Source organism: Amyelois transitella, chromosome 25 (genome assembly GCF_032362555.1).
Source record: "Amyelois transitella isolate CPQ chromosome 25, ilAmyTran1.1, whole genome shotgun sequence".
In the NCBI taxonomy this organism is placed as follows: domain Eukaryota; kingdom Metazoa; phylum Arthropoda; class Insecta; order Lepidoptera; family Pyralidae; genus Amyelois; species Amyelois transitella.
In genome coordinates, this window is record NC_083528.1 from 6,956,206 (window position 1) to 6,969,410 (window position 13,205).

General features: G+C 35.5%; 1 protein-coding gene across 2 annotated transcripts in view; it reads right to left on the bottom strand.

The window, feature by feature from the left end:
• The window catches only part of LOC106136521 (apolipophorins), a 50,003-nt gene that overhangs the window by 26,909 nt on the left and 9,889 nt on the right, over positions 1–13,205 (bottom strand). For both annotated transcript variants that reach the window (XM_013337092.2, XM_013337091.2), the window contains exons 2-19: positions 10,294–10,320; positions 9,606–9,802; positions 8,302–8,466; positions 7,789–7,938; positions 7,187–7,376; positions 6,721–6,881; positions 6,229–6,299; positions 5,952–6,117; positions 5,386–5,568; positions 4,951–5,103; positions 4,342–4,489; positions 3,758–3,875; positions 3,013–3,175; positions 2,234–2,365; positions 1,945–2,010; positions 1,347–1,526; positions 761–1,061; positions 270–506 (exon numbers count right to left, since the gene is read on the bottom strand). In XM_013337092.2, the coding sequence (XP_013192546.1) occupies positions 270–506; positions 761–1,061; positions 1,347–1,526; positions 1,945–2,010; positions 2,234–2,365; positions 3,013–3,175; positions 3,758–3,875; positions 4,342–4,489; positions 4,951–5,103; positions 5,386–5,568; positions 5,952–6,117; positions 6,229–6,299; positions 6,721–6,881; positions 7,187–7,376; positions 7,789–7,938; positions 8,302–8,466; positions 9,606–9,802; positions 10,294–10,320 (2,808 nt within the window). The remainder of the gene's footprint in view (positions 1–269; positions 507–760; positions 1,062–1,346; positions 1,527–1,944; positions 2,011–2,233; positions 2,366–3,012; positions 3,176–3,757; positions 3,876–4,341; positions 4,490–4,950; positions 5,104–5,385; positions 5,569–5,951; positions 6,118–6,228; positions 6,300–6,720; positions 6,882–7,186; positions 7,377–7,788; positions 7,939–8,301; positions 8,467–9,605; positions 9,803–10,293; positions 10,321–13,205) is intronic.

A 13,205-nucleotide genomic window follows, 5' to 3' on the forward strand; every position in this document is an offset into this window, starting at 1 on the left:
ATTATATCAGACTTTTCGGTGCAGGTTTAGATATTTGTAATTGTCTAATAGAAGAAATTAGGTGTTTGCAAAATGATTACACAACTGATAAAACAAACAATCAGATCAAAGTAGTAAGCTTACATGAACACAGAAATTAAGATGTATAAGATCAAATTATATGCAGTCAGTAATGATCTTAAAGAAATTACAACATATATAAATATATAACTAATTAAGTGAATTCCTAGATAAACATGTAAAAAAACCAAATGATATAATGGACTCACCAGAAACAGCAAAAGGTACCACTAGTTCACCACACAGCGTCAGACCAACAACTCCAGCCAGCTGGTCGAAGCATCCAGAGTACGAAGGCTTGACATTGTCCAGTTTGATCTGAACATGCCTCTCCTTCTGCCCTCTCTCGGCGGTGAAGAAGACGAGGTCGTTGGAAGCGGTGAGGATTTCTTGTTTGTCAACAGGCAGGCCGAATTGGATGTCAATGCCATTGCCGTTCTCCAAAACTAAATAGGAAATAAAAACATTATAAGATTACCTAAGGCTTTTTATAAGAATGTAGCGGATAACTTTAAAGACAGGAAGTAAACATGACTCGCCAATAGAAAAATAAAACTTCTACTTGTAAAATATTTTGGTACAAAAAGGGCTTTATGCTGGGGCCAAAATAAATCTATATTAATCAAAATTCTAAGGGCATCAGTCAAAACCTCAAAAGTAGTTCTGACTGGCATAATAAAATGTTTATTTTTTCACAAACCTTTAGCGATCAAGTGTCCTCCAGTCGACGAATGCAAGTTGTTGACGACTTTGAGTCCAGTGGCGACGGAGTTACCATCGACGAGGAACAACCCAGCAACTTCGATGTCTGTGCTTGGCACAAGTTTGACATCAACCTTGGCATTAGACGGGGATTTGACGATTTGTCGGACGTCGATGTTGGTGGCGGCTTCGACACGGGCGGTGGCTGCTCCGACCAGGTCAAGTTTGAGAGGCAGACCGGTGGAGGTGGGGTAGGCAAGTTCAGCATCCAGGAAGAGGACGTGAGCGCGCAGTTCTTGCTGTTGGGGGAAAATTAAAGATGTGTTACATACAAACATGGTCACGTCTATAACCCTTGCGGGGTAGACAGAGCCAACAGTCTTGAAAAGACTGTATGGCCAAGTTCAGCTATTTGGCTTAATGATAGAATTGAGATTCAAATAGTGACAGGTTGCTTACCCATCGCCTAAAAGAAGAATCCCAAGTTTATAAGCCTATATCAGTCTTTCAAGACTTGCTCTGCTCTACCCCGCAAGGGACGTCATTATATGAATATGAATGAATGAAATACATATACAATATACCTTGAAGTTCTTGATCTTATCGAGTCCTCCCGTAACAGCCTTCAGGAGTTGATCCAGAACCTTGTTGAAATCAAATCCTTTGTCATCTCCCAGAGAAAGGAAGACGGCGTCAGTGCCGAACAGCTTGACGTAAATGTCCAAGTCTAGCTCATTGTTGTAGGGCACAGATTCTGCTTTCAGCTGTAAATGAAAGATTATATAAGAAACTTTTTCATTAATAAGCTCTTTGGAACAAAGAATGCTTTCATCGTCAGTATTAATTATTATAAAGTTTTCGTAGTTTTCGTAGACTAATTACGATGATCCTTTTTTGTTTCAATAGTTAAACTGGTGATGTTGTGATATCGTGAACTATTTTATCTTCATCCGTTGATACTTTCAGGTTAATACCAATAATTCGAATAAAGAGATTTACAGATATGATTCTTCATTAAATTTGTTTCAAACTGGTGGTTCATTGCACCAGGTCAAGATTTGATATTTAAATTAAAAATCTTGGAGAAATCGTTGCAGCTCTTAAAATTTTGCAGGCATAGCGATAGTTTTTCATGTTATTTATACAGCACATAGTTCCAAAATACCACGTTCATAAACTTACATGTTTATCAAAGTTGTCTACTTCTGTCTTGATCGACCGACGCCCTCTGCCCAAGCTTTGGTCCACCTAGAAGAAAATAAAATGTTATAAAAATTGTTTTCGAAATTAAATATTGAAACTAGCAAGCTCGAAAAAATTCTTGACTGTATGGCAATAATTGAAGCTATCAGCTTTGGGTTCTTTTCCATTTCCTAACTTAACTACTACCACGTACCACGTAGCTTTATTAATTTTTGTCTTATTGAATTAATTGGAGTTTGTATTATTTGTAGATGTAAATTTTATTTACCTTTTTGGAGGACTCCTCGTAGCGTTTCTTCAGGTTGTCGTACAAGGTCTGAGGGTCTTCTGTGCGGAGGATACCTTTGGGTCCAAGGAAGTGTTCAATCACACGGTCCAAGTTCCCTTGACGCCCTCCAATCTGTAAATAAATATAAATAAATATATACGGGACAAATTACACAGATTGAGTTAGTTCCGAAGTAAGTGCGAGACTTGTGTTATGAGATACCAACTCAACGATACTATATTTTATAATGAATACTTAATTATAGATAAACATCCAAGACCCAGGCCAATCAGAAAAAGTTCTTTTCTCATCATGCCCTGACCGGGACTCGAACCCGAACCTCTGGTGTCACAGACAAGCGTACTACCGCTGCGCCACAGAGGCCGTAAATTTCATCATAGACCAACCTTTCTAAATATCGAAATCTGATGGCATGGCAATTAGACGCTGTTCAGAAGTCTTCGAAAGTTATTTTGCAATAAGCAATGGAATCAGAGAATGGAATTACTATAACTATATTATAAATTCTACCGTAAAATTTTGATTCTCCCAAATCTGGAAACGTGACCCATTAAGAATGGTGGCAAAGTGACGAGGAAAAAAAAAAAAATTATCAAATTGACAATTTGAATAATATAACATTATTCCGATTTCTTAAGTAATGACGCATTGAAAATAAAAAGTGCAGTAGCTATGTTTTGAATACAAACTTAATTCATTGCTCAACTTTGATAAAATTGCACAATAAGCGAATGGATATATGAATGCATGAAATTTACCTCAAGAGCATTGAAGTTGTGTCCAAACAATTCCGTGGTGAGATTCAATGTGGCTGATCTTGGCAGGAAGGAGTCTTGCGAGTAGATGACGGTTTGTTCCAGAGTGCCACCCACGCCGAGAGCATCCACATTGTAAGACAACTCGTGGAAGAATGAATATTTCCTGGTAAACGAGAAATAAAAATAAATTAATGAATTATATATGGGACAGATTACACAGATGTATGATGTCAGCGTCGAAGAAATTTCGAGACTTGTGGAAAGGGATACGGAACTTAACGATACTATATTTTATTATAAATACATCTAAGATCTCATTATCAATATGATCTCATCAATACATCTAAGACCCGGCCAATAAGACAAAATTCATTCCTCATCATGCCCTGGCCGGGATTCGAACTCGGGGCCTCCGGTGTTACAGACAATGCACTACCACTACGGCACAGAGGCCGATAAATTAAAAAAATGAAAAAAAAAACTATATGTTTAGTTAAAACGGCAGTGGTACACGACATTGGGATATTTTGAAATTTTAACGATAGTCGGAAAAGTCTAATAAATCTTTATATCTAAGACATCTCTACGACAAAAAATTTATTTTGTCTTATCCTGTCTTTAAAGCAAGTAGTGAAGATATTTAAGTGATAACTTGTAAATGGTTTTAAATGTATTTAGCTAAGTGACTATTCAATTGTTATATGCAGCTGTAAGTTTTCTGAATAGATGAAATAAAAATACAAACCGGTCATCGATGTTGAAGGGTTTGCTGCCAATCCTGCCGTAATGCTGCTTGGCAAGATGGCGGTCGGGGTTGGCGGAGTTACGGATGGCACGCAAAGACGATGTGATGAAACGACCGACTGTAAAAATACTTTTTAATTAGCATAATAATTCAAAACGTCTGTGAATATAATGCTGCCACCTTATTCAACACATTGATAGTACCTCTTATCACACAAATATAGAATTATCATCTTCACAAGTCTGTCTCTTATCAGTCTCTTTCTATAATTCTGGATATGAAAAAGATAGATAGAGAGAATTGATAAGACATAATGCCTTAAGATTCTTGAATATTCTTGAATGGCCCCTTTAGAAATCATGCTGCCCCTAGGTACTAACATAGTTTGTAAGCATTACTAATACAAATGAGTCCTTGTTACTTATATAAATAAAATTCATTCATTCATATTTACCACGAGAGTAGGTAAGTCAGGTTTTTAGATGAAGCAATTTACCTCTGTTCTCTAACTTTGAATCATAGTTCTTTCAGTAGTCTTAATGTGTAAAGATATCTATATTAATGAAAATAGACATGTCTCTCACCTTGGTTGACGGGTTCAGACTGCAGTAGGTCAGCGATCTTGCTGGCAGAGCCTGCGCACGGGCACGCGATGACAGCCAGATAGGCCTGGATTCGGAGCTCTGAGTCTAAGTCACGGTTAGCCAAGATGGCGAGAGCCGTGTTCTTTAGCTAAAATTAAAGTTTAAATTATTTTAAAGGTTATTAAAACACGTGAATTAAAATTTTCATAATATACATTTTCATTGTAATTTTATTTCGGTTTCTTTTAGTCTTAGCTATTAGAAATTCAATTATTTCTATATCAAAATATTTTCTCTAAATGCACTATTTTGTTTTCATACAATTTAAGGCGTTGAAGAGTAAATGTTGCTTCATACACTTCTTATATATTATTATACTTATATATTGGTATCCCAGATTAGTATAATATAGGGATAGGCTTATAAACTTGGGATTCCTCTTTTAGGCGATGGGCTAGCAACCTGTCACTATTTGAATCTCAATTCTATAATTAAGCCAAATAGCTGAACGTGGCCATTCAGTCTTTTCAGGGATATAGACGTGACCATATGTATGTATGTATGTATTAGTATAATAACGCTTAAAATAACTATTATTTAGTTTCTTACCTTAGCAGCGCAGGGGTCGGCATGGAAAGCTTCTAGAGCGGCAACCCTGACTCTCGCTTTGACGGAGTTATCGTTGGCACAACGAGACACCTTGTCGACCAAATTATCTTCGAGATGGCGAATGTTACGGATTCCTTTGAGTGCAGCCACAACCTGAATAATATAAAGAGTAAAGAATAAACCAAATTTGATACAATTGATAAAAAGGTTAACAAAAGGAGAGATTATATTTTAATGATAAAGCTTACGATTATTGAAGGCATTGCAAAAAAATAAGATTGTTAAACTTAAAATAAGGTCATGTTAGATCAAATCACAAATAAATATATCAAATGTATCCAGATTACTTCAGTGATCGTTATAATTTAAATAAAGATTCAGATTAATCTTTTTATTTATCTTATTCTTACAGTTAAAAAATATGAATGAACTCACCACATCCTCCTCGACCTTCGACTTAGGCTTGCAATTCTGCAGTTTTGAAGCAAGCTTCTGGCTGAGAGCCACAACGCCTTCGGGTTTTTCGTGGTGACAGTTGTGGGAACGGCAGTAGGAACCAGCCAGGGCTCCCACTCCGAGGTACACCTCTTTGGGCACTTGCGGGTTGTCGAGAAGAGTCTGATGAAAGTAATGAAATTTTAGTGATACGTTTATAGATTATCATTAAATTAGACTTACTAAAATTCACCTAAAGATGTTTAGCGGATTTAACAAAATCTTGATAGGTTCTTTTTTAATTGTGGAAATAGAACAGTTTACACTTTAGAATTGGACCACTCCATAACTTTCCCATCGATGTCGTAAAAGGTGACTAAGGGAAATGCAACAAATTTATAATTTTTCTTGTGGGCGATGGGCTGGCAACCTGTCACTATTTGAATTTCGATTCCATCATTCAGTCACACACCTGAACTCAGCTTTTCAGTCTTTTCAAGATTGTAGGATCTGTCTGCATTGTAAGGGATGTATGCGTGATTATATGCATGAATGTATGAACTTACAGCTGCAGCTTTGACGGCCTCATGGTTGACGTGTCTAGCATTGCCAAGGGACAGATAAACGAGATTGTTCTCCAGAGGACTGAGCTGTTTGCTCTTTAGCAGGTTGATTGACGCTTCCAAGCTGTATCCGGTTCCGGTGCGGAGAAGACCGTCCAAGAATACGCGTCTGCGAAAGAAGATACAGTTGTTAGAATAGTTCATATTTTTTTTTAACTTTGGTCGAGTTAAATTTTGTTTTAAAGTCTAAATTAGCTGTTTTTACGTAAATCTTACTTACTTTTCCAAGTTATTGCCCTTGACTTGTTGGAAGACTTTCAATAGATCCTCCTTGTTGGTGTATCGGAGTATCTAAAATAAAAAAAATAAATGAAATAAATAATTATGGGCACGTATGTCGAATTATCTGGTACAAAAACGCAAAATGTATAACCAAAATGCTATTACTGTTGACAAAGTAAGACAGGCATATAATAATTACTCATATACTTAGATGATGTCGTAACAAACTTTTTAATAGGTAGGTAGGCATGCCAAAAATGAAAAAAATTTATTACATTTCCCGAGTATTATTTTTTACTTTTGTTAATAAGTTTGTACTTTTTCAATAGCGTAGCAAGTGAATATTCATAAACCTAGTGCCTATCCCAGAAGGAAACAGGCGTAACAGGTTTCCATAAAAACTATACTAAAAATCAGAAATAACATGTTGTGGAAATTTCCTTAACGTATTAAAATTCACATTGTATGTAGACTTAAGACTTGTACTTACCCTGACGAGTTGAGCAAAGAGTCCAGCAGACTTGGAACTGGCTTCAGTGGTGAGGGTCTTGGCGGTGTCTTTGACAGCATTGAGGGCATTGTGTATGTTGCTGTCTACGGCGGCACCGTGGGGGTTCTCGAAGATGATGGTACGTGGGTGACTGCATTTACCTTGGGTGAATATAGATAAATTAGATGATTTGATGAAAACAAAATAATACATACTTACATACTTAAAATCACGTCTATATCGTGGTAGATAGAGCCAACAGTCTTGAAAAGGCTGATTGGTCACGTTTAGCTGTTTGGCTCGATGATATAATTGAGATTCATATGTGACAGGGCGCTAGCCCATCACCTCAAAGAAAAATCCCAAGTTTAAAAGTTTATCCTTTTTGACCTGATCTTGAACTTAAACAAAGATAGATTTCTCAGTATTTTATTCTAAAGAGAGATAAAAATAATTGTACACTTACCAGAGGCAGCGCCATTTCCTTTGCCGGTCAGGGTCAGCTTGGTGTTCACTTTAGCCCTGGCTCCATTCTCTCCAACTGAGAAGGGTTTGTACAGGTATTCCTCAGTGGCTTCCACTTTCTCCGGAATGCCGCTGTTAACCTTCGATTCCACGTTCAGGTTTGACTGTAGCACTTGGGAGTTCTTGATTTCCTGGTTACGAAAATTTTAAATTGTTGTTAGGTATTTTAATATTTTTATTATAAGTAGATATTTTAAGAACTTACAGGTCCTGTTAAGTAAAATTAGTAAGCATTCATTTTAATTATAAAGTTTAAATTACCAATCGATAAAGGTTTTGTTTTGGCCTATATTTGTTTGTCAAATTGAAAATGATGATTAAAGTTATTATTAAGAGGTATCGCGTGTTTTCGATCATTTTTGCACTGAAAGACTGATTATAGACGTTACTTTAATTTTAGATAAACACAATACTAATGAAAATTTAAAAAAAAAACATTATTATTAACTCACACACATAACAAATTGGCTGGAAATTTTGGTACAAATAGAATTAAAAACGATACACTATCTAGGAATTCCTGTATTTTCAGTAAATACTTACAGCACTAGGGTTAGCGACTGATGTGATGAGATCATTCTTCCCCTGTTCACGGAAAGCGCAGCGGGAGAGGTCCCGGCTGCGGTGGACCAGGAGGAAGTTACCTTCCTTGGAGGAGGACGCTTCGGTGGGGCAGGCTCCGAAGATGTCAGTCTGATGGAGAAACAACCAAAATAATTTTCGCATTATATTACCCTGCTTTTTAAGAATTAAAGATAAGTGATTATTTTAAGCAATGGTTTCTGCGGATGAAGCGGATGGAGGCGAAATTTCAAATTCGGGTTGGATTAGAACTCTTTTCTAATTAAATATTCAAGTTTAGGGCTAACTGAAGCTTTTACGGTGAGAGATAACATCATGAAGAAACCAGCACATTTAGGTTATTATATTTATAACCATGACTTAAAATGGTTAAGGTTCCTCTGCTAAAGCTGGCAGAGTTGACACGGGAGTTCGCGGAAGAACATTTGGAATTTAAAAAAGGCACTATACAGACAAAACTCTAACAAGAATTACCTCAACGGATGGTTTTGTTCCAGTCTGCAGCAGTGAGATAATGGCCCTCTTGATGTTGAGAGATCTCCTGGAGTCGTCTTCCTCGGAGCAGATCTCTGGTCCCACCTTCCCGTCCTGGATCGTGAAGCGGACTGGTTTCTCGATGCCTTCTGGGCAAGGATATTTCTGGGGAGAAGGAAATATTCATTAAAACATTGAAATGTTTATTATCTTTTGGTTACAACGGTGTGTTATTATAATTTCAAACAACGTTTCCTAATATTAAAGGATCAAACGAATGATCATCTCCGAGGTATGTAAGTCCGATAGTCTGTTTGTTCATGGGGTCAATAAATCTAGATTTAGTGTAAAAAAATATAAAAAGTTATAGATCCAATATATAATAACACTAGCTGTGCCCGCGACTTCGTCCGCGTGGAATAGTTATTTTGGGCATCATATTTATTTCTCGGTCAGGCGGTCACGCGTATTAGAAAGAACGCTGGTTCGACGTATTAAATGTTTCGCTGCAAATTGCTTATAACGACTAGGTATATCTCAAAACCTATTCGTCTGATTTATATACTGTAAATGGCAATTTTAGTCTACATGAAAAGCCGAAAGTAATAAACATATTTATTTGGATAAGGATTCATACTGAATTAAAGAAAATTGGTTTCAAAATAACTTATGTTTATAATGAAAAAATAATCTTAAAAATTGAACATAAAAATGGTTATTGTAAGTAAACCTTAAGAGATAGATATATGCTCTCGCGGACTTTTTTGTGGCAAAAAATGAGTACTTCACATCTTTAGTACATTGTTTTACTATATCTTTGTTGGTTTGCGCAGCGTTCGCGTGGAAAGCTCGCAGATGGCCGACTCATTCAACTTTCACCTGCATTGTTGACGTTTCCCGTAGGAAATCCGGGATAAAATGTAGCCTATAGCCTTCCTCGATAAATAGACTATCTAACAGTGAAAGAATTATTCAAATCGGTTCAGTAGTTTCTGAGATTAGCGCGTTTAAACAAACAAACAAACAAACAAAACAAACTCTTCAGCTTTATAATATTAGTATAGATATAATTCGCAGGGTAGACAGAGCCAAAAGTCTCGAAAAAAACTGAAAAACCACGTTCAGCTGAGAAAGTTAAGATTGGATTACTATGAGAATAGTAAAGTACCTAGTATAACATTTAAGATAGAATATAATTTAAAAGATTAACAACAAAAAAAAAACAAGGAATTAACTAACATAAAAAAAGAAATGTCCAATAGATTTTTTGCAGCTTAAACTAAAGGTTATTTATTTTCCCCTACCTTGCCATCAGGTCCTGATATAGCCAAATTCTGGACAACTAGCTCGTTAACGCAGTTCCCGACCCCGGTGACGGTGGCCTGACCCAGCAGCTTGACTCCTGTCTCCTGCTTGTCAGCTCCTGTCAGGTAGATGGAGACGGTTCCTTCCACTCCATAGTTATACTTGTGTCCATTTAAAAAAGTTGGGCCGGTGGCAGCTGCGGGGTTAAAATTTTGGTTTAAACTCTTTTTCTTTTTAATTTAAGTTTATTAAGAGTATTGCAATTATAAAATTTAATTAAATAAATCAAAAATTTTCTTAAAAATATGTATTTCAATCTAAAGAACAATTAAGTACTAAAACAAAAACAAGTTTTGAGTTGACGTTATTAAAAAAAAGAAATGAAAGGTAAATCATTTCCTGAAATGGTTTGTTTTGAAATAAATAAAATATAATATAGTTGAATAGATAATTAATTAATATTTTTTAAATTAATTTATTTGTACAGTTTTTTGTCAAAATTTTAAGTAATTATATAACTTATTATTCATTCTAATCCTCTAATGTCGTTTCTAAATTTAAATTTTCAATTCACTGGCCAGCAATTTCAAGTTACTCTCATTTAATTATATTCAGTTAATTATATTTACACTGTAATAAATTAGTAAGCAATATAAATAAGAAAGTAATAACAATAAAATTACTTACATCCTTTACATGCCAACGAGCACTTATCTGTAACAAACACATAATTAATGTCGATTAATTTATGTACATGATTACCTTATTAATCATAATATGATTAAATAGTATTGGTCTTAATAAACAAGTAGATGCCACACGCACACTGATAATATTGTGATATTTACTTGTAATTAGTTTATGGAAACTTTATAATATGCATCCGCATGTTTCAAAGTATTAGTCATCCTGTCACTGTAGCGGAGCCCAGGGTTCTAGGACCACGATTTTATGGAAAATTGCAATATTTTTTAGGCGATAGGTTTGCAATTTTGGTTACAATAGCATATAATGTAAAGCGGAGCCTCTTGATGCAGGCATTATTTTAATTGCCTAAAAGGAGATTCTAACGCTTAGTTAAAAGGACTGTATTCTGTTAAAGTAACTATTTGTTATAATTTTTTTGGCCAAATTGTCACTTTCTGAATCTCAGTGCTAAAATTGTCCTTCAAGACATTTTCTTCATAAATAGATAATTTAACTTTTTTATGGTAAAACTAGAGGCCGCCTGCGACTTCGTCCGCGTGGAATCAATCCCGCGGGAACTCCGGGATAAAAAGTTATATACCAAATTTCATCGTAATCGGTTCAGTAGTTTTTGCGCGAAATAGTAACAAACATTCATACTAACAAACTCACAAATTTTCGCATTTATAATATTAGTAGGATCATGGTTTTAAAATCAGTTTAGTATTTCCGAATATAAGCATTACAAACAAAGTAACAAATTTAACCTAATAATAATACGAGTATTGAATTATAGATTGGTTTTGCCTTCTTCTAAAGGAATGAATATACATAAAAAAATCACTTCTACAACCCTTACGGGATAGACAGAGCCTTTAAGACTAAAAATCCGCGTTCACCTGTATGGTTTAAGATGGAATTTATGTTAAAATAGCGACAGGTTGCTATCACATTGCCTACAAGAAGAATTCCAAGCCTTTCATTTAGTCACCTTTTACGACATGGTCAAATGAGAGTCGCTTCGTGTAAAAACTTGACTCACCCAATTCAGAAACGCAATCACAAGTGGACTATCTCCAGAGTTTACAATAAAGCTGCGCGTGACCTTTCAGTGTTCTCTGTTGGTTCTGTCTACCCACGAGGAATATAGGCGTGATTGCATGAATGTATAAATATAAATAAATATATACGGGAGAAATTACACTAATTGAGTTAGCCTCGAAGTAAGTTCGAAACTTGTGTTACGAGATACTAACTCAACGATACTATAATAAATACTTATATAGATAAACATCCAAGACCCAGGCTGTAACGTAGTATTTAGTTAAAATAATAGGAAAGCAAATAAAACAATGAGCGGTTTAGATGACATGTATGAAAATTGTCTATTCTCTCAAACTGATGACATAGACTATATACTAACATTTATAATTGGTTTATGGCTTAGGACAGATGCCTATAGATACTTTACATCTCCCTTTCTTTATAAACTAAACAAACTTAAAAACGTTTTCTTACATTTTAAAACTAACTTATTATTCTTTAATTAACATGAATGAACATAATAAATTTTATATAACAAAACAATGACTTACTATTATGTGAATAGTAAACTAACATTATTCATGTAATAATTAATGTTGCACAAGAAAATATAAAATGATTGTAAATTTACTGAGCACAACTTTAATAAGTACTGATTTAAGTGTTATTAAAGATCAAGTCTATTTACTGGTTTTATTATTCTACCATATCTTGATGATCTAGGTGCTGTTGATGGTTGAGTGAGTGTTGACTCCAGCATGTGATTAGAACTACTTGGTGATGAACTTGTTGATGTCGGTTGAGACTCCAGGGCAGCAGGTGATTGTGGTGATTGTCCTGGAACCTGTTGTGTTGTTGGTTCTTCTGTATATTTAATATCAGGAACTACCACTCTGTTTCTGGTTATGTCTGCTTGAGTCTTGTGCAAATGACTGAAGTTTCTGCGTAGTATTTGTCCTTGATCAGTTTGGATGATAACGGATCTTGGTAAACCTTCAGGCCTTTCTAACACCCTTGCCCCCTCCCATTGACGGTGGGCAACTTTGTGTCTGACCTTCTCATTAATTTCAAAAGAATCTGGTTTTTTAGTGTACCTATTACCATATTTGGCTTGTACTTCTCTTAGTCGTTTAAGCTCAGTGGTCACTCCTGTTATTATTTTTGGTTTTAAGTTGTTGTCGTTTATAGGTAATGTAGATCTGGTAATTCTGCTGTATAGACGTTGATTGGGTGAACCTAAAATATCATTTCTTGGGGTATTTCTCCAGTTTAATAAAGCAAGTTGGACATCAGACTTGTCCATACTGCATTTTTTCAATATGTTCTTGACTACTTGAACTGCTTTTTCAGCAAGCCCATTGCCCTGAGGGTGATGTGGACTGGAGGTGACATGGTTAAATTTCCACTCTTTTTGAAAGGCCTTGAATTCTCTGGACATGTATTGTGGTCCATTGTCAGTTTGTAGCTCTTCTGGTACTCCATGCACGGCAAACCATTGTTTCAATTGTTCTATAACTTCATACGATGACTGACCTTTTAGCTGTTGAAAATCCACATATCCGGAGTAGCTGTCACAGATTACTATGTAAGTTTTACCTTTTAGTTCAAACAGATCAGATGCAACTATTTGCCATGGAAGTGTAGGAAATTTTTTAACTAGCACTATATCTTTTATGTTATCTCTTTGTGTTTGTTCACAGATGGAGCAGGTTTTGACTAGTTTTATAATGTCGTGGTACTGTCCTTTCCAATAGAAAAGTTGTCGTGCTCTTCTTAAACAGCTGTTTATACCTAGATGTCCTTGATGAATATTCTTTAGCATTTTGGGGATCTGTGATTTAGGTACCACAATTTTATTTCCTTTAAAA